This window comes from Rhinolophus hipposideros (assembly GCF_964194185.1).
Source record: "Rhinolophus hipposideros genome assembly, chromosome: 21".
NCBI classification, from domain to species: Eukaryota; Metazoa; Chordata; class Mammalia; order Chiroptera; family Rhinolophidae; genus Rhinolophus; species Rhinolophus hipposideros.
In genome coordinates this window covers 36,007,813-36,029,885 of record NC_138067.1, presented here as the reverse complement: position 1 = coordinate 36,029,885, position 22,073 = coordinate 36,007,813, and the positions used below count along the sequence as shown (strand labels likewise).

The 22,073-nt window shown below is 46.1% G+C and overlaps 1 protein-coding gene across 1 annotated transcript; it reads left to right on the top strand.

Moving 5' to 3' along the window:
- The first annotated feature begins 4,940 nt into the window (after nt 1-4,940).
- PRODH2 (proline dehydrogenase 2) lies at nt 4,941-18,533 on the top strand. Its single transcript, XM_081032126.1, has 10 exons — nt 4,941-5,143; nt 5,220-5,416; nt 5,605-5,743; nt 5,826-5,912; nt 12,853-12,933; nt 13,016-13,171; nt 13,248-13,414; nt 16,761-16,871; nt 17,277-17,362; nt 18,288-18,533. The coding sequence occupies exons 1-10, from the start codon at nt 4,967-4,969 to the stop codon at nt 18,470-18,472; spliced, it is 1,386 nt and encodes a 461-aa protein (XP_080888252.1). The 5' UTR covers nt 4,941-4,966; the 3' UTR covers nt 18,473-18,533.
- The last annotated feature ends 3,540 nt before the right edge of the window (nt 18,534-22,073 follow it).

Below are 22,073 nucleotides of genomic sequence, written 5' to 3'. Positions count from 1 at the left end.
CAGGAAGCCATTGAATACTTGAAACAGCGACAGACTCCATTTTTTAGCTGTTTCCACATGCCAATCCCTATTCTGTTCTTTTTATGTTTTCTCTCCCGGGACCATCATAATCAGTCATGAGCCCAGTTGTTCTGTCATCCAATGTCCATTCACCCTTTTCCGTGGTGACTCTTGGGAAGCAGCAGTTCCTAGTCCCCCATTTCAGCTAGGCTTTGTGTGTTGTATCTAGCCCACTCAACTTGGGGCTCCATGGATAGGCATATCATCTGGATATACCAGAGTGTCTTATTCTCCAACCCCAGTGATTGGCTTAGGGTCATCAGGTGACCCAGTCAGAACCAATGAGAAGACTCTGGCCCCACAGCTGTTCTCCCACTTAGAACTCTGCCTCTGTACTTAAATTAAAGCCCTTTCCCTCTCATCACAAAATGGGTAATTACCCACAGACAGACCATCTGGGACCGTCATTCAAGAACCTTCCATGGTTGCTGCTGAGCTCCTATAAAACTGTGAACCAATTTCTCAATAGAAATTTGGCAAGCGGGAAGGGATTGTTGTGAAGTATTCAAAGTGATGAAAAGCAAGGATCTACAACCAAGATTACCCAACAAAGCTATCATTTAGAATCAAAAGACAGATAAAGAACTTCCCAGACAAGAAAAAGCTGAAGGAGTTCATCACCACCAAACCAAATGTTAAGGGGACTTCATTAAGAAGAAGAAAAAAATATGAATAATAAAATGATAATAATTACATATCTATCAACAATGACTTTAAATGTAAATGGATTAAGTGCTCCAATCAAAAGACACAGGGTGGCTGAATGGATAAGAAAACAAGACCTGGGGAGGCTGGATGGCTCAGTTGGATAGAGTGTGCGTTCTTAACGACAAGGTTGCCAGTTCAATTCCCACATGAGATGGTGGGCTGTGCTGGCCGCAACTAGATTGAAGGACGACAACCTGACTTGGAGCTGACTAATCCTGGAAAAAACGCACTGTTACCCAATAAAATAAAACAAAATAAATAAAGAAAGAAAGACCCTGACATATGCTGCCTATAAGAGATTTACTTCAGATCAAAAGACACACACAGATTGAAAGTAAAGAGAAGGAAAAAGATATTTCGTGAAAATATAAATGAGAAAAAAAAAAGTGGGGTAGCAATACTTATACCAGACAAAGTGGACTTTGAAACCAAGGCTATAACAAGAGACAAAAAAGGACTCAATAATGCCACCTCTGGATATTTATCTAATAAAACCCAAAACACTTATCCAAAGGGACATGTGTATCCATATGTTCATTGAAGCATATTTACAATAGCCAATATATGGAAGAAACCTGGGTGTCCATCAATGGCTAACTGGAAAAAGAAGAGGTGGTACATATATACAATGGAGTATTACTCAGCCATAAAAAAGAATGAAATCCTGCCATCTGCAACAACATGGATGGACCGAGAGTGCATTGTGCTGAGTGGAGTAAGTCAGACAGAGAAAGACAGATGCCATATAATTTCACTTCTATGTGGAAACTAAAGTACAAAATAAATGAACAAACAAAACAAAAACAAACTCATAGATACGGACCATTTTGATGGTTGCCAGATGGGAGAGAGGTTGGGTATGGGTGAAAAAAGTTAAAGGATTAAGTACAAATTGGTTGTTACAAAGTAGTCATGGTGATGTAGGGTATAACATAGGAATATAGTCAATAATATTGTAATAATTATATATGGCGTCAGATGGGTACTAGATTAATTGGGTTAATAGATGGGAGGGGAGTTGGGGGCCACGGAAAAAAGGTGAAGGGACTAACAAGTACAAATTGGTAGTTACAAAATAGTCATGGGGATGTAATGTAAAGCATAGGGATTATAGCCAATGATATTGTAATTACTATGTATAGTGCCATGTAGGTACTAGGTTAGTCAGGGGAATCACTTCTTAAATTATATGAATATCTAACCACTATGCTGTACACTTGAAATTAATACAAAATAGTATTGAACGTCAACTGTGGTTGAAAATTTTAAAAGGGGGGAAGGTGAAGGGGAGAATAAGAGATCCAAGTTTCCAAGTATAAAGAAATAAGTCTTGGGGATGTAATGTACAGCATAAGGAATATAGTCAACAATATTGTGATAGCATGGTACAGTGTTAGATGGTTGCTGGACTTATTATGGTGATCAGTTCTTTAGGTACATAAATGTTGAATAACTATGATGTACACCTGAAATTAATATAATATTGTATGTTAGCTATATATATTTTTTTTAATTAATTTTATTGGGGTGACAATTGTTAGTAAATTTACATAGATTTCAGGTGTACAATTCTGTATTACATCGTCTATAAATCCCATTGTGTGTTCACCACCCAGAGTCAGTTTGTTAGCTATATTTTTAATAAAAATCTTTTAAAAATAAATAAAATAGCATTCTAAAAATATCAAAAGGTTATCACTCTGTAGTCATTAAAAGGATATAAAAATATTATGAATAACTTTATGCCAACAGATATGAAAATTTAGATGAAATGACAGTTCCTTGAAAAACACAAAGAATGAAAGCTAATGCAAAATGAAATACAAAATATGAAGAGTCCTATATTTATTAAAGAAATTGAATTCATGATTAAATGCCTTCCCAAAAAGAAAACTCCAGGCCCAAATAGCTTTACTGGTGAATTCTATCAAAGATTAAACGAAGAAATAATATAGACTCTTTCAATTTTTGAGACAGAGCTATAAGTTCTGAGACAGGAATGATCTTTTAAAAAAACATTGTTAAGTAAAAAAAAATTCATGTGTAAAGGGACGAGTATAATTTTCTTATTTATGTAATAAATAAAGGAGATATACAGGTGCAATTCTATGCACAGACTATCTTTGCAAGGATACCCTATTACCTTAAAGGAAGGAAATTGAGGGACTGAAATTCAGGAGTGGGAGAAAGACTAATTTTTCACTTTGCCCCCTTTTATATTGTTTTATTTTTAAATATAAACTGTGCATGTAATTTTAAAAAATAGTTTAAAGACTCTTTTAGCTCAGGCTTTGCTAGATTTATAATGAGTCTTGTCACTCAGTTCTGTGAATTGTGTACGGAAGGAAAAAACTGCAGAAAGAATTGGTTAAAATCTTGAGGCCTAGGGTCTAGAGGACAAGGTCATTCAGCCCACACTTGGCCACCAGCTGGCTCTGTGACTTCAGGCCGGTATCTCTACCTCTCTGAGCCTCTTGTAACATCTGTGAATGGGGCTGTTCAATAAAGGATTAACTTTGTCCAGCTCCTGGGAGGTAACCTCTAAGCCCTTGGAAGATCCTACTTGATAAGAGTGCTTTGGTTTACCTGGGGACCTTGGACTGTGAGTATCAGCTCTCTTTAGGGGCTGGAGACTAAGCCATGCCTATGTGACTGACCCCTAATAAAATGCCTCGGCACCAAGGCTCACGTTAGTATCCCTGGTTTCAGTACTCTATGTGTGTTGTCACACCCTGTTGCAGGGAGAGCTGGGTGCTGTTCACTTGACTCTACCGGGAAAGGACAATTAGATGCCTGTGCCTGGCATCTCCTGGACCCTATGCTCCTCCTCTTTTTGATATTTTCAATCTGTATCCCTTCAGGGTAATAAACCATAACTAGGAGTGAAAAAGCTTTTCTGAGTTCTGTGAGTCCCTCTAGTGAATCATTGAACATGAGGTGGTTTCTGGGGTCCCCAGACACAAGGGTGATGATGGTGTGTCCTCACCAGGAGCACAGGCACCAATAAGACTGCTCACGCACGGCATGTAACAATCACAGCCAATATGCTGAGCCCATATTGTGTACCAGGCTATGTCTCTCCAGGAACTCACTGGATCCTCATAACAACCCTGTGAGACTGATACTATGATTAATGTTTTTTATCCTCATGCCCCCACCCACGATGAATTATTTTTTACTCTTTATTGTGCAATGTATTTTACATTCAGGAGTATGAACTATAGATGTATGGCTTTACAAAATACTTATGTAAACAACTGTAAATCCTCATCAGTTTAAGGAAAAAGGACCTAGAAGCCCTCACGAGCCCCTACAAAGTGACAACTCTTCCCAACTCCTGAGGTAATTACGTCTCTGACTTTTGTGGTAATCATTTTCTTGCTTGTTTTTTCTTTATACTTGGACCACCCATGTATGTAGCCCCAAAACTTTAGTGCTTCATTTGCCCTACTTTCACGTTTTTTGAATGGAATAACATAGCACGTCCTCTTTGGTGCCTGGCTTCTTTCACTTAATATTATATGTGTGAGAGGCGTCCATGTGATTGTATCAGTAGTTTGTTCCTTTTTCATTGCTGTGTAGTATTCTGTTGTACGAATATACCATAATATATTTATCCGTTCTTCAGTTGATGGACAGTTGGGTGATTCCCATTTGGAGTTATCACAAAGAGCACCGCTAGGAACATTCCTTCCTATATATATTTCTGAATGATCATGTTCAAGTTTTCTAGGATATATACTTAGCATGGAATAGCTGGGTTAGAGGTTACGTGTGTTTTCAAATTTATTCGATAACTGCACTCTCCCATGTTAAGATGAAGCAATTGCAACAAGAGAAGTCAAGTGACTTTCCCAAGACACAAAGCCAAACTGCCTTGAACCCAGAGGTCCTTGCTCCCAGAGCCCAGCTCTCACTTAGCACCCATTGGCACATGGTGGGCACCTAATAATTGCGAGGTGTGATGCTGAGGGTTGTTGGGACTGTTATTCGGGGTTCCTTTCTTGTCCCCGTTATTCTGAACTCTGTCCTCATCAGTTAATAATTAACTGCCCCCCAAGGAGCCAGTGATCCTAAAGACTTGCCTTTCCCTGGCTACTGCCTGGTTAATGAATCACTTCTTTTGGCCGGGCAAGGGGCACTGGTAGCCCTGCTGCCTCCAAAGCCCCTTTACGTGGCGTAGTAGTGCTGAGGGTTCATGATGCTCCGGACCTGTCAAGTGCTCTGTTCCCAGGCCGGCCCCTCCACTGGGGCCTGGCAGGCCCTGAGCTTTGACGGTGGGGCCTTCCACCTCAAGGGCACCGGAGAACTGATGCGGGCTTTGCTGGTGCTACGGCTGTGTGCCTGGCCCCCGCTGGTCACCCACGGCCTGGCGGTGAGCAGTGATCCTGGGGACTGGTCTAATGGTTCCCCAGAGGCCAGCTTTGAGCCCTCACTCCCTGTCCCGCCAGCTCCAGGCCTGGTCTCAGCGACTCCTGGGCTCCCGACTCTCAGGCGCACTTCTTCGAGCATCCATCTATGGGCAGTTTGTGGCTGGTGAGACGTCAGAAGAGGTGAGGGGCTGTGTCCAACAGCTCCAGACCCTAGGCCTCCGGCCCCTGCTGGCAGTGCCCACTGAAGAGGAGCCAGACTCAGCTGTCAAGACTGGGTGAGTAAGCACAATCCCCTCATGGGGCCATCACAGTCCACATGTGCCTAGTCCCTGGCTTGTCATGGGAGGTTATATTAAAAAAAATTTTAAGACTGGATGAGAAGGGGGCCAGAGCCCTAGCAAGCTGGGAGGATGGCGGAAAGGGGTTAACGGGCTCCAGTACTTGATACCCTCTGGCTGAGCAGTGAGGCCTGGTATGAGGGGAACCTCAATGCTATGCTGCGGTGTGTGGACCTGTCACGAGGCCTTCTGGAGAACCCTGGCCCAACTGGGAACATCCTCATGCAGTTGAAGGTGACGGCACTGACCAGCACTCGCCTCTGTGTAAGCGATGGGCTCGATGTGGGGGGAGGGTGTGGCTGCCTACCAGGTCCCCCTCACCACTCTACTCGCCACGTCATTCCAGAAAGAGCTAACTTCGTGGATCAGAAGGCCAGGGGCTTCCTTGGAGCTGAGCTCTGAGAGGCTCGCAGAAGCCATGGATTCCGGGCGGGTAAGGATCTCAAGCTGGGGGAGATGTGAATGGTTGGTGGGGAATCTCGGGGAAGCAGAGTCCCTGGACTGGGATGTAGCAGATTCCTGCAAGTGGGATATTCAAACTTATTTAACTACCACTACTTTCCAGGTTCAGATCAATCAGAATAAATGTGGTTATAGCCCTGGGGCATGGTTGGAATGGATGGAATATGGGTCATCTGGGGGTTCTAGGGGAGGGGCCCAGGGGCTGGGAGCTGTGAGTAGTGAGAGACAGAAGATCTTTCTCAACCAGAAGAAAGTATATCAATATTTTATCAATCAACTCAGCTATGCCAGTGTGTGCTGGATGGCTGGAAATTATCATTAGATCAATGAGGTCTGATTTAATCATCCATCCATCCATTCTTTCATTCCTTTTTATTTCCATGTCCTATTTCTACCCTGCCTGCCATTGGCACCCACTCCATCTTGTATAATGTATATCTCTTTGTTATTATGATTTTGGTTTGCCAAGTATATACTGTTTAGGGGCATATTTTTTCCAACATTTCATTACGAAAATTTTCAAATATAAAGAGAAGTTGAAAGAATTTTGTAGTGAACACCCATATACCTGCCACTGTTATCATAACTATACTTGCTTTAGGTCATATGTGTCCCTCTCTCCATTGCTTCCATCCATCAATCCATCTTATTTTTCAATGCATTTCAAAGTAAGTTGCAAACATCAGTACACTTCCCCCTCAAATGCTTCAGAATGCATATCACTAATTAGAGTTTGATAATTATTTATAGTATTTTATTTCTTTTCAGGTAAATTTTCCATACAATGAAATGCACAAATTGTAAATGTACTATTTGATGAGCTTTCACAAATGCAAACACCTGAGCGATTCAAATCTCTATCAAGTTATAGAACATTTCCATCACTGCAGAAAGTCCCTCATGTCCTTCTCCATCAATCTGGGGGATGTGTTTTAAGATGTACGTAAATAGTGTTATGTTATTTATTTCATTCTGTTTCACACTTTTTCCACTGAGCACTTGGATTTTAAAGTCTATTCAAGTGTCTTTGTGAACATCTAATGCATTGCTTGCAATTGCTGCTTCTAGCTGTGTGGTTTACCTCTGCTGGGATGGACACCCGGGTGGCCTCCAAGTCTCCATCCCCCCAAACAATGCATCAGGGGCATGCTGATGTTTCTTTTTTCAATCTTGATTTTATTTAACTTGTACTTTTTAAAATATGTCACAAAACACATAGAAACAGGACTTAGTGTTTCAGAGAACTGACTTTGGAATGTAATAAGTTTCATCTCTTTAGTTTTAGTTCACTCATGTGAAGACAATGTTACCAACTACTTCCCAGGGTGCTTTAAAGGCTTAAAGGCCCTACCAGACTGGCATCCGACTTTGCAATGAACAGAGGGGCCTTCCTCCTTCTTGTGTCACTCACTTCCCTTGGCTTCCCCAATGCTATCACACCTGGTTTTCTTTTTAAAATCACTGATGATTCATTCTCAGTCTTTGTTAGGTTTTTCTCTGCCTGTTTCTTTCTTTCTTTTTATTTTAAGATTTTTATTGAAATATAGCTAACGTACAATGTTATATTAGTTTCAGGTGTACATCATAGTTATTCAACATTTACCTGCCTAAAGAAGTGATCATCAGCAACTGTAATAAACCCAGCAGCCATCTGACACTGTACCATGCTATCACAATACTATTGACTATATTCCTTATGCTATACATTACATCCCCAAGACTTACTTGTTTTACACTGGAAATTTTAACCTCTTACTCCCCTTCACCTTTTTCCTTGTTTTTTAACTTTTCAATTACAGTTGACATTCAATATTATTTTATATTAATTTCAGCTGTATAGCATAGTAGTTAGACATTTCTATAACTTAAGAAGTGATCTCCTGACTGGTCTAGTACACTCCTGGCACTATACAATTATTACCATATTAGTGACTATATTCCCTATGCTTTATTTTACATCCCCATGACTATTTTGTAACTACCAATTTGTACTTCTTAATCCCTTCCGCTTTTTCACCCATTCGCAACACCCTGCCCTTCTGGCAATCATCAAAATGTTCTCTGTATCTATGAGTTTGTTTCTGTTTTGTTTGTTTGTTCTTTAGATTCCACACGTAAGCAAAATCACATTGCATCTGTCTTTTTCTGTCTGACACACTCCACCCAACACACAATACCCTTCAGGTCAATCCATGCCACTGCAGATGGTGAGAACCCATTCTCTTCCATGGCTGAGCAATATTCCACTGTATATGCAAGTATATACCACCTACTCTTTCTCCATTCTTCCATTGACAGACACCCAGGCTGCCTCCATTGTGAATAATGCTGTAATGAACAAATGGATGTATATGTCCCCTCGAAGTAGCATTTTGGGTTTCTTCAGATAAATACCTAGAAGTGGGACGATGGGGTCCTTCTTTGTCTTTTATTATAGCATTTGTTTTAACAAAATAGTTTTGTTAAAAACTATTTTGTCTGGTATGAGTATTGCTAGGCCAGCAATACTGGCACAGCTTTTTTGTTGTTGTCTCCATTTTCATGAAATATCTTTTGCCCATCCCTTTACTTTCAGTCTGTGTGCGTCTTTTGATCTGAAGTGAGTCTCTCATAGTCAGCATTTGTAAGGGTCTTGTTTCCTTATTCATTCAACCACCCTATCTTTCGACTGGAGCATTAAATCCATTTACATTTAAAGTAATTGGGTGTTTTTGTTGTTCTATTTGGGTGTTTTCTGCTACCTTATCTTCTAAATCACTGATTCAGTCCTCTGCTTCATCTAATCTACTGTTGATTCCCTCTAATGTATTCTTCATTTCAGTTATTGTATTCTTTATTTCTGACTGGTTCTTTTTTATGTTTTCTATCTCCATTTTTGTTTCCTACCTCTTTGTTGAAGTTCTCCCTGAGATTATTGAGCATCTTTCTAACCAGTGTTTGGAAATCTGCATCTTATAGATTGCTTGTCTCCATTTTGTTTAGTTCTTTTTCTAGAGCTTTGTTCTGTTCTTTATTTAGAACATGCTTCTTTGTATCCCCACTTTGGCTGGTTCCCTGTGTTTGTTTCTATGTATTAGGTAGGGCTGCTAACCTCCTTGTCTTAGTAGAGTGGCCTTATGTAGTAGGTGTCCTGTGGGACCCAGTGGTGCAGTCTACTTGATCACCAGAGCTGGGTGCTTCAAGTGTGTCCCTTTTGTGGATTGTATGTGCCCTCCTGTTGTAGTTGAGCCTTGGTTGCTGCTTGCATGTCAATGGGAGGGATGAACCCTCAGGCTGATTTGTTGTGAGGACTGACTCTGAGTACAGTGGAGAAGCTGGGGTGCAGAGCAGGGTTCACTTAAGCAAGGCTCTGGTGCCTGTCCAATCTGCCCTTTGGGTATATCATCCCTGGAGGCAGCTAGAAGCTGGCCACTGGACCTGCCAGCCCTAGGGCCTCTTGGGAGGGGACCAATGCAGGCCAACTTCAGCCACAGTCTGTGCCTTGCCTGGGCTCACTGGCATGAGCCACAAAGCAATCCACCACCCACGCTGTGCTTGGAGGTACCTCGAGATGCCAAGTCTTAAACCAAGGGCAGCTATCATTAATGCTGGGCCTAGGGCTGCTCAGCCAGAAAGAGCAGACAGGCTGAACCCAGATGCTGCTTTCTTGGGTTTTATGAACCTTTGAGAGATTTTAGGAAAGTCCAAAGCATGAGCCAATGCAGGCTGTTTATATGCAAAAGCCACTGGAAGCGATTTGGGTGTGCCCAAAAGTTAGGTGGGGCAGGGTCTCAGGGAATATCTAGGGTGGAGCAGATGAAAGTTGATAGCCAGTTTGATAGAGTCTCAAATATGGCATCTGCGTCTGCATTCAGGGAGGGGGAGGACTCAACAAAGAAACAATGGCTTCCACCAGCTCCTTTCTGTCCTGGAGAAAGCTGCCCTTCCCACCCTCACCCTGAAACCAGACAACTCAGTTCCCCTTTGTACATCTCTGGTGCCCCTCTATCCACCACCCCACTGCTGGAGCTCAGTGTGAGTGAATTATTTAGTGAGCAAGTCTGTACACTGGCCCCTTAAGAAGAGCGCCTAGGACTCCAGCCGCCCTCTGTCACACTCAGCCACAATCTTCACTGGTTTTCACAGCCAGAAGTTACAGGGACTTCTCTCTCATGCACTGGAACCCTGGTCTGGGGATCCTGGTGTGGGGCCAGGACCCTTTGCTCCTCTGTGGGGGAACTCTGCAGCCGAGATATCTCTCCTGATATTTAATGGTCACACACAGGTGTGGGACCAGTCTGTTCTGCGTCTCTGCCCCTCCTATCACTCTTTAGGTAACTTCTTCTATATGGCTGTGGTTGTAGGGCTTCGGTTCAGCTAAACTTCGGGCGATTCTCAATAATGGTTGTTCTGTGGTTTAGTTGTAATTGATGTGGTCCTGAGAGGAGGTAAGTGCCGTGTTTACGTACTCTACCACCTTGACTGGAAAAAATCTCTCTGCCTGTCTCTTAAAAATGGAGTCCTGTCTCCCTCCTCCTTCACTCTTTATTCCCCTCAAAGAGGCCTTCTCATATTCCTACAGCCTCAGTTTCCCCAGCCAGCACTAATGATGCCCGTGTTTCTGTCTCAAGCCCCAGACCTAACCCTGAGCACCCTGGGCATCCCCCTGGCCCCTCAGAGCTGCTGGGTCACACACTGGCCTCAGAGTCTCCTCAAACTTACTCCTTCTTCCTGTCTCCATCTCAGAGACAGCCCTACCACCTCCCATCTCAGATCTGAGCCCCCACCCATCCTTGCTCTCCACATTCCTGTTTATTGCCACATCCCCAGCCCCTGGCACCCAAACAAGATACGATATATGCTAAATGAATGAATGAGTGAATAAATGAAGCAAGTGATTTTTAAACAATAAATTAACAGTGGAGAATTTATCACTCACAACATGCCACTCACTGTCCTAAGTGCTTCATACAGTAGTCCCCTTTCATCTGCAGTTTTAGTTTCAGTTACCTGTAGTCAACTGTGGACTGAAAATATTAAATGGAACATTCCAGAATAAACAATTTATAAGTTTTAAATTTTGTACCATTCTGAGTAACATGATGAATCCCATGTCATCTCGCTCTGATCCACTGGGACGTGATTCATCCCTTTGCCCAGCGTGTCCACACTGTATTCGCTCCCCACCCATTAGTCACTTAGTAGCCGTCTCAGTTATCAAGTCGACTGTTGCAGAATCACAGTGCTTGTGTTCAAGTCACCCTTATTTTACTTAAGAATGGCCCCAAAGCACAAGAGAAGTGATGCTGGCAATTCAGATATGCCAAAGAGAAGCCATAAAGTGCTTCCTCTAAGTGAAAATGTATGAATGCATAGGAAGAAAAACATAGTATACGAGTCTATAGGGTTTGGTATTATCTGTGGTTTCAGGCATTCACTGCAAGTCTTGGAACGTATCCCCCTCAGTAAAGGGGGACTACTGTTATGTGTTCAAGGAAACAGCTCTTCCCTCCTCCTGAAGAGAGTTTTCTCCCCCAAGATGAGGGTGGGTGCCATGGTCAGATCAACCTGCCCCCAGGGAGAGTTCTATTAGCAGACTTAGTCCTGCGTCATCCATATTGACCCTGTTGGATAGAATAGAAGCTAAATCCCACCTGTTCCTCTTTCTTTAACTTCCCAAAAGAAGTTATTTGAACACAACTGGACTCCTTGAGTCACCAGCAGCTCACATTCATTCTCTGCATCCCCATAACAAGAGTGTGAGTTACAGACAATTATGATTTCCATGTTACAAATGTATTAATTGCCTAAATGTTTATTGGCTATCTGCCATGTTCCAGATGGCTGTGCTAGGCGTGGAGGAGCCAATGACCAAGACAAACTCCCTGCTCTCAAGGCACTCACTTGCTACTCAGGAAGGGGCAAGAAACACTTCATAATTAAAACCAAAGCCAATATGTAACAAGTATAAATAAGCATTGTAGGGGAAAATAAGGCTGAAGAAGGGGAAAGGAAAGCCCCAGATAGGGAGTTGCAAATGTAAACCAGGGATAAACCTCATGGAGAAGCAGATGTTGGAACAAATACCTGGAGGAGAGGTAAGTGGACCTCTGGGGAAAGAGAGTTCCAGGCAGAAGGAACAGCCAGAGCAAAGGCTCTGAGGTGGGAAGGTATCTGGCCTATTCAATGGCAGGGAGGCCACTGTGGTTGGAGGGCAGAGAGCAAGACAGAGTGGAAGGAGGTGAAAGCAGAGGGGCCAGACTGGGTGGACACTTTGTGGGATGCAATGAGACCTTTGGCATTTAATGAGGATATTGAGGGCCTAAGAGACGAATAAGAGGAAACGTTTAAAGCACTTACTATGAGCTAAGCACTTCTCTAAGCACTTTCTATAGATCAATTCCAAGTCACTTCTCTCTCCAAGCTTCAGTTACCTCACTGGAAAATGAAGTTTGGAATAACACCTGTCTACTAGGATCATTGTGGAAATTCAATAAACGAGATAGCATATGCAGTCACCTATTATTATAATAATGACAACATGTACTGAATGCTTATTATGTGCTGGCACTGTCCTGTCCTTATGTTCAGGCACATTTCACATATTAATCCATTTTTATTCACACAACAACAACCCTCTGAGGTAGCGACTATTATCATCTCCATTTTACAGAGGAGGAAACTGAGTGCTAGAGAGGTTATACGAGTTGCTCAAGACCATACAATAAGCGGCAGAACCAGGATTCAAACCCAGATTCTGGGCTCTAAGCTCTGTATTACACCTCCATAAACAGTATATATGTGATATAACAACTTTTCAAATTTCTGACAATTTCTAAACTTTTTCTCCTTCCTGGTGGTGGGGGAGAGGAGATGTAGGCCTTGAAAGGAAGTCCTGAGCTGCTCTTGCCTCCCCTGCTGCCCTCCCCCAGGACCTCCATGTCTCCTGCCTCAGCACTGAGCAAAACCAGCATCTCCAGGCCTCTCTGAGCCGCTTGCAACGAGTGGTACAGGTAACGCCTTCTGCCGTGACCTGGCTCCACTGCGCCTGCTGGGTACCCGTGGGGCTCTGACCACTGTCTCTGTCACCCTCAGCACGCCCGGGCCCAGCGAGTGAGGCTCCTGGTAGATGCTGAGTACACCTCGTTGAATCCTGCTCTCTCTCTACTGGTGGCTGCCCTGGCCCTGCGCTGTAACAGCCCCAGGGAAGGCGGGCCCTGGGTGTGGAACACTTACCAGGCCTATCTGAAGGTGTGTGGTGCGCTCCAGGGGGCTGTCGGCTAGAGTCCCAGCGTCCTGACCTGAAGCTGCCTGTGTGCTCTGCCAGGACACACATGAGCAGCTGAGGCGGGACGCTGAGGCTGCAGAGAAGGCTGGCCTGGCCTTTGGAGTAAAGTTGGTACGAGGAGCGTATCTGGACAAGGAGAGAAAAGTGGCCCAGCTCCAAGGGACTGAAGATCCTACTCAGCCGGACTATGAGGCTACCAGTCGGAGGTAGGACTGAGTCAGGCCAGCCTCTGAGACAAATAATAACATCTGACCTTTAACTAGAGTTCACTAGCCATGATGCTGAACGTCCTGTGTGTGTCTACACATTACTCCCTCTCCCGGCTCCAGGATACTTCCCACCTAACAGCAACCTCCTCCTTGGGCTCGCTGCTTTCTCTTTGTCCCCACTTCCCACTATGTCTTCCATGTACAACCAGAGGAGCTTGTTTATACCCCATCAAATCACGTCCCTCCCTCAGTTCAAACTTCTTCCGTGGTTCCCATTACACCCTCCCTAAACCTCCAGTCCTTACTGTGGCTCACAAAGCACTACATGATCTGATCACCGTCACCTCTCCAATTTTTCCTTCCACTCTTCCCCTCACTCACTAGTCCTTGATGCTCCCCAGGGCCTTTGCACTTCCTGTTCCCACTGCCTAGACCGTTCTCCCTCCAGACAGCTGCATGGCTCAATTCCTCACCTCCTTAGGTCTTTAGTTATTAGTATCTTCTCAGGGAGTCTTCCCTGACCTCCCTGTAAAAAAGAACACCCCCTCACCCACTCTCTTCCTGGATTTATTTTTCTCTTTAACACTTATTGGCAACTGAGTTTTTATACAGTTTCATATTAAATTGCTCATTGTCTGTCTCCCCCGCTAGAGTGTGGGCTCAGGAGGGCAGGGGTTTCTGATTTGTTCACTGCTGACCCTTCAGTGCTTAAAATTGTGCCTGTTGCATGGTGATGCTCACTCAGTACAGAGCTGCTGAATGACTAAATAAACAACTCTGAACAGTGCGTACTAGTATTATCATCCCCATTTCACAGAGGATGAAACTGAGGCACTGACAGGGGGAATCATTTACCCCAGGTCACATAGCTAGTAAGTGGCAGGGCAAAGATTTGAGCCTAGGCAGACTGGCTATAGAACCCACATTCTCTTACCCACCTCAAATCGCCCTGTGCTGGGGGCAAGATGTGAGTGAGTTCCTTAGATCCCCATTCCATGGCTCTGGGCAGAAGGAATTTATTTCTTCAACACATACTTGCTGAGAGTCTGATTTAGGTCAGGACCTGTTTTGGACTCTGGTCACAGTAGCAACCAAGGTGGCCCACAGGTCCTGTCCTCAAGGAGCTTACAAAGTCTGACTCCATTTCACAGCGGATTAAGGAGAGCTTTGTAGAGCTGCAGAGACTTACCCAAGCTCTCAGGGCAAGTGGCCAAGCCATGGTTGGAACCTAGGCTTGTATCCAAGGTCAGTGAGGGCTTCCAGGCAAGCACCATGTAATTCACATACCATACAATTCACGATTTGTAAGTGTACAATTCAGTGGATTTTAGTATATTCACAAGGTTGTGCAACCATCGCTACTATCTCATTCCAGAAATTTTCATCACGTCAAAAAGAAATCCATTGGCAGTCACTCCTGCTTTCCTCCTCCCCTCAGCCCCTGGCAACCACTAATCTTTTTGTCTCTGTGGATTTTCGCATTCTGAACATTTCATACAAATGCTATCATGCAATATGGGGCCTTTGTATTTGGCTTCTTTCACTCAGCATAATGCTTTCAGGGTTCAACCATGTTATAGTATGTATCTGCGCTTCATTCCTTTTTATGGCTCAGTAACATGCCATTGTATGGATGGACCACAATTTGTTGATCCATTCATCAGTTGATGGACATTTGGATTGTTTCTACTTTTTGGCTGTTGTGAATAATGCTGCTGTGAGCATTCACGTACAATTTTTGAATAAGCATACATTTTCAATTCTCCTGAAAGTTCAATTCTCTGGGAGTGGAATCGCTGTGTGACACGGTAACTCCCTGCTTCACCTTTTGAGGCCAGATGATTTTCCACAGCGGCTGCACCATTTTACAGTCCCACCAGCACTCTATGAGAGTTCCAATTTCTGCACATCCTTTCTGGCATGGTACCATTCATGTTTTAATATACATTTCAAATAAGTAATACATTCACGTCATTCAAAAAATCAAAATTTTATGAAAATGAATACACTGATGTATCTCATTTTGACCCAAATCCCCATCTAATCATGGAGTATCCCTGGCCCCTTTAGGTAGCCACTTTTGTTAGTTTCTTACATGTGTCTCCCAAGTTCCTTTATGCATATACAGGCAAACACAAAGATTGTGTGTGTGTATGTGTGTGTGTGTGTGTGTGTGTGTGCAAAAGGCATCATGCCCACATACTGCTTGCTGTTTCATTCAGCTACCATGCATCTTAAAGAATAGTTCAGGCCCTGGAGCAGCAGGTAGCCTGGGTTCAAATCCCAGCTTTGCCACTTCTAGCCGTGTGACCTGAGGACTAGAGACTTAACCTCTTTCAGCTTCAATCTCCCCCTCTGTAAAATGGGGATAACAAGAACACATACCTCATAGAGTTGATTAGAGAATGAGATGAGTGAATATATGTGTGTCAGACCGGGTCGCAGAAGAAACAGATTCCATGCGAAGGGGTTTACCTAAAGGAAAGTTAGTGAAGGAACTGGATTTATGGAGTATGGTTCAGGGAACCCACAGGGAATGCTGACGTGCTCAGGAACCCAAAAATCTGAGACTGCTATGACCTCTGTGCTGTAGGTGAGGAAGAGGGGCCATGCTGGAGGAGGTGTGGCCACACATGGGACAGTCGGGGGGGCCAGAGAGGGGGCTAAGAGGCAAAACACCTGAGCTCTTTCTACTTCCACCTTCTGATCTCTTTCCTAGGACTCCATCGGTGATACAGGACGTAGAAGTTAGCTTCCTGAGGGACAAAAAAGAGCAGAGAACAGATCTGGAGGGCAATAGCGTAACACATGAAGGCCGTCGGGGGGCTGCTGGCCTACAGCAAGCTCAGAAAGCATTTGCCAGTCTTTGCATCTTTCCGTATCAGTGCCCAGACTGCCTTCGTTCTTTTTACCGCTGCATAGCGCTCCACTATCTTCTGTGTGCCATTGTTCATCTAGCCAGTCCCCTATTTATGGACATTTGGGTTGTGCTAATCATGTTCTGTAGACAATACGACAGTGAATGACCTTGGGTTAACATCATCTTGTGTGTGTGATGTGGCCCTTTGTTGTGGGACTGCCTTTGGGCCAAAGGCTTTATGTACACCCTCCTCTCATTCCATCCTCACGACCTCATGTTAGGTGAACTCGCATTGTTATAAGAGAGGACAAAGGCTTGGAGCAGGGATGTCCCTTGCAGCTGGTCCAGGTGGAAGGAAGGTATTTCTTGACAACACAGTCCGTGCCCTTCGACATCCCACCTCCCAAGAACAGAAATGCCCAGTCCCTGGGGCCTGACCCTCACTCACCAGGTACCATAGCTGAACAGAGCATCTCTCTTTAGTTACAGCCGCTGTCTGGAGTTGATGCTGACCCATGTGTCCCAGCGTGGCCCCATGTGCCACCTCATGGTGGCTTCCCACAATGAGGAATCTGTTTACCAGGCAACCAAACGGTATGAGGTGGGCCCCTCCCTTCGTCTCCCTCGCTCACATACCAGGGATGGGCAGAGGGTGGTGGATGTGGAATAAGAAGAGGAACAGTGTGGGGACAGTAGGTTCAGAGGGATTCTGGGGAAGATATGAAAAATATTTAATCCCTGTTTGACCTGTAAGTCTTGTAGACCCCACTGAACAATGCATCGCCCCTTATTTACTAGGGCATGGGGAGGCCAGAGTGTTCCAGGGAAGGAGCTGGGGCTCACTGGGGAGCTCTCAGGGATCTCAGAGCAATTGTTACTTATCATTAAGTTTAGAAGTATTTCAATATTTAAATAACTGGAACAGCCATGTGGGTGCCTACTGGCTTTCAGCTCTGGATGCAGCCACTGTCTGGATTGATGATGTGGCCTTTTCTGTAGGATATGGGAGCTGGGCATTCCTCTGGATGGGCCTGTCTGTTTTGGACAACTTCTGGGGATGAGTGACCACGTCTCCCTGGCATTGGGTATGTGAATGACCCATTCCCCATCACAACTACTATGCCCCACCCAGCCCCAGGTCTCATTCCCCTCAACCAAAGCCCTTCCCCCATTCTCAACCAATCCCTGGCCATGAGGATGGCTTAGTCTCCAGACCCTTCCAGATAAATGTGTTGTTCCAGTGTCTAAAGGCCTTGCAGACCTGTGTCTCTGTGCCTGCTCTCTGTTGTTTTTGCTGGTTCTTTATCATGGTGTCTTGTTTCCTGTGGGCATTATCTTTACCATGTTGCTCCCCAGGGCCTGAGAGCAGAGCTTTTGTTTTCTTCTGCCAGATGCTAAGAGGGTACAAAACTATTATACCTTAAATTCACAGCCTGAGGCATCCCTGGGATACAAATCTGGGCTGCAAATATGTGAGGGGACTAACCCATGGCCACCTCTCAGGGATTGATTTCTCTATTTTCTTCTTTGCTCTACTTATAGTCAGGGCCATTCCCTGGGAGTGGGGGAGGTGGGAAGGGTGGTTTCTTATGAACCCTTACTCTGAGGGTGTTCATTTTTGTGTTCCAGTTTAGTGTGGGGAAGTTCTTCTTTACATCGGTCCCCCTGGTCAGGCTCTGGGCCTCCATTTCTGTAGCCCCTCAACTCTGTGAAATCATCAAATAGCAGCTCAATTTTGCTTTCAGGGCAGAAGGGCTTCTTGGGCATCCCTTCCCTCTCTGGTTCTCACTTTCTCTTAATTCTTGGATTAGTAAATTCCTTATTCTCTTGCTAGCACTTTAAAATTTTTCAAATGTTTCTTCCAGAATTTTCAGTTTTTTTCAGTGGGAAATTTTGTCCAACTCACCTAGTCTTCCATGTTCTCAGAACTGGAAGTCTCTGTTCTGGATGGGGCCTGGGGGAGCCTCTCCCCAAACACGAGTCCACATCCTGCCAACACTCTTCCTGCAGGGCAGGCCGGCTACACCGTGTATAAGTCCATCCCCTACGGCTCCCTGGAGGAGGTGATCCCCTACCTGATTCGGAGGGCCCAGGAGAACCGGAGTGTGCTACAGGGTGCCCGCAGGGAACGGGAGCTACTCAGCCAAGAACTTCGGCGGAGGCTGCTGGGGCGGGGCCTGAGGGTACCCCATTAGCACCCCAAGGGGTTATGTGCTCAATAAAGGTCCTGAGCTGCTGCCCAGGCTGCTGCCCTGCACTGAGGCCACCTCCTTGGGGAACGGCTAATCTCGACCTCAGCCAGGCCAGCGAGGGCACTCTGCAGCTCAAGAGAGACCTTTAGGTAACCCTAGAGCATAGCAAGGGCACTGATCAGAGACTAATGACGCCTCCCCCCAATGCTGAGGCAGTCTATCCTGTGATGGGCCTGGGGTCAGTTCTACTCAGCCAGTTAGTGGCTGATGCAGGAACTTTCTTCACTCCAGTTGATGCCCAGATGAACAGACACTGAGGCACTGAAATCTGGAGGCTGGCTGTTATGAGCGCATGTAAAGGCAGTCGTCACATTTCAGTCTATTCCTGAAAGTCAAGGGGACATTAACCCCTCCGCAGGGCCCTACGTCCCTGCGTGGTACTCCTGACGCAAGTGGGGAACAAAGTCCCGGCACACAGGTTCAGATAGAGTGAGTGTTGTGCCAGGCGGCCTGCGGGGTCTCTGGTCCCGCTCCCCACATAAGAACGCAGGACATGGTGAGGCCAAAAAGGAACACCCACGGAGCCATAAGTAGGGGAGTCATACCACTATATTCTCACCGGCGGCATCCGCCTCTCTGCAATCTGCTCTTGCTAGCCCCCATCTTTTCTGCTAGCGTAGCCACAGCAGTTATATTAGTGGCCAATGGCTTGCGGATTACAGCTGACGGCCAACTAGCCACAGTTGATGGCCATCTGATCACAGTTGATGGCCATTTACTACCCAAGCCAGCACCTTTCTATGTGAGGCCGAGAGCCTGGACACTGCTTTTTGGGGCTTTGTCCCCACAGTGAATAACACAGCTTTATTTGTGAACCAATGCTCTGGTAAGCACAGAAGGTTATACAGAATAGAATAGAATTTAATAACGAACCAAGTCCCAGAGTCAATTGAGGTGGTGAAGGTCCCTGGTCCGGAAGAGACGACTGGGCCCACGAGGGGACTGAAGAAAGCTGGTCTTGCAAGGATGAATTTTGGAGAGTCCTGGAATATCGGGATTTGCACCTCACAGAGGACTCGGTCAAATAGTGTCTCACCCGGAGCCACGTGGAGGGTCTTAGCCGAGCGCCCAGTCAACCACTCACAGCATCGCTCTAAAGTTCTGCTTTTGTCCTCTTTTCCTTGGACTTGTTTACTGCCAGCAGTGGTTTTCCAGGAGTTTTTTACCTCTTAGATGATGACCAGAAGTTGTTTTGTAAATGTGTTTATCACTCAATTTTGTTATGCTCAGTTTCACACAAAAACATGTTTTTTACTTTATTCTAATCAGTCTCACACATGTGCGGCCATAGTCCTGTCCCTACAAGTTGCAAAACAACTTGTTTTGCAAACCTCAATCCAACATATATAATACATTTTATATGCTCTCTACACTGGGCTAAGGTCACACACGCAGGGATGGACAGAAGGAAGAGGCAAACCACTCTCATTTAATAACATTTTCTGAGGCCCTTTCTGAGCTAGACTCTGAGCTGAACAATGCTGGGGACACAACAGTCACAAAGATGACCGCAGGCCTGGCCTCCTGGGGTTCTTAGTCTACTAGGGGTAGACAGACCCATCTTTAGACAGTGACAGCCCAGAGTGGTCCAGGCTGCGATGAGAGAAGCTGAAGCAGAGCATCGGGGTGATTTTGAGGAAAGCTGGGCAAGACCAGAGGAGGTACCTGGTGATTAAGAGGGCTTCCCAGAAAATTCATAAGAATAACCAAGTGAATATTGAGAACAGCATTCATTCAAAGGCAAGGCCTTGTGCATAAACAGAAGTGTGAAACAGATTGGGGAGTGGAGAGACAAAGATGGAGGATGGGCAGGGCCAGATGACGCAGTCCTAGATTCCAGACTACAGGGCTTGAGCCTCATCCAAAGGGCACTGGGGAGTCGGGAAGATTTCAAGCAAGGGAGGGACAGAGTCAGGTTTTGCTTTAGGAAGACACCCCTGGCTGCCATGTGGTGGGTGGACCACTGCTGGAAGCAGACAGGCTGGGAGCCCAGGGGAAGCTGGGGTAGGAAATCCCCATAGGGAGGAGCAGTGGGACAGGAAGGAGGGGCTGGCAGAAAGGTCAATCAGGAGGCTGAGTGGGCCATGGTGCTGATAGGCTGGATGGGAGGGAGCCGGTCAGGGAAAGGCCCAGGGCTCTGGCTTGAAGAGGGGACAGTGGGGCCAACCCTGAGATGGGAATCCTGGAGGAAAGGCAGTTTTGGGGAGATATTGAGGCCAGTGTGGGACCCGGGGAGTATAAGGGTCCCAGGGGCTATCCAGGTGTCCAGGGTACTGTGGAGCTCCAGGTCTGAGGCAAAGAGGAGAGGCTGAGGTAGGGACTGAGAGAGGAAACAGGCCGTAGGAGTGGGTGAGAAGCACACGAAGAATACAACCAAGCCCGGGAATCAGGAAGGGCCGGTCACCTCAGACACATCCTGGAAAGGGGGGAAGAAGCGGGTCACACGTAGGGCGCAGCTGACAGTTCTGTGGCGGATATCACTGTCTCTTCTCTCTGGTCATCTCAGGGCCGTAGGGGTACTAGTGCTTGTCAGGGGAGGGAGCCCACTGCACAAGAGCAAATGTGGCTGGAGGCCACTGATACGCCTGCGCTTAGGATTCCCGCCCACATCGCCAGAGTTGCTGCTCCAGGGTAACGTGGCGATCATATGGGGATCACCGTCAGAGCCCAACGGTAGGTGCCAAGCCTCCAGGACTGGGGTCTGGGCCCCAGAACCTTCTTAGAGCTTACTGGATCCTAAGCTCTAGGCCAGACCCCACCCCCAGCCCTCAGATCCCGCCCTTGGACCACCCCCTTCCTCCCCACCCTTCCTACAGCCCCAAGCCCCACCCCTTTATCAGAGCCTGGCTCCATTCTGTAGATCCTTCCCCAGGCCCACAGATACAGTCCTCAGACTCCTTCCTTCCCTCAGTCCTTTCCTCTGGCCGGTGGACTCCACCCCAGCACAGAGATGCTTCCCTAAACCTCAGCCTGCACCCCCGCCCTCAGATCCTGTCAGAGGCCACAGACCGTGCCTTAGACTGTCCTCCCTTGGATTCCCTCTCACAGCTGGTAGGACCCCACTACCTCTCAGATTCTAACCCTCAGGCCCCTCTTCCTCCAGCCCATAGGTAATCTTCAGACCCTCTTGCCAGGCTCCCTCCCACTCCTTTCCAGGGCCCAGACCCTATCCCTGCAACCCTTACACCCCCTCCCCAGATGGTGCCCCACCCTCAGAATCCCTTAGACCCCTGATCCAGTATGCAGCTCTTTCTCAAAGCCTACCCTCCTTTCACATTCGGAAGCCTCCCTCCAAATCAGACACCCCCGTGAATCCCTTTCCCTTTCTGACTGCCCCCAGACTCTCAGCGAGCTGCGTTCTTTCTTCTCCTTCTCCTCCCCTCTTGAGACAGCCTAGCTGATCCCTGCCCAGGAGCTGACTGAGTCAGGATGTTACGGAACTCAGGTTCAGTGCAGCTTGCTGCCCGAGGAGTTCAAAACACTAGAGTGATAAGAGTTGGTGAGGAGAAAAACCATCCTTTATTCTAGATGCTGGTGGCTAGGG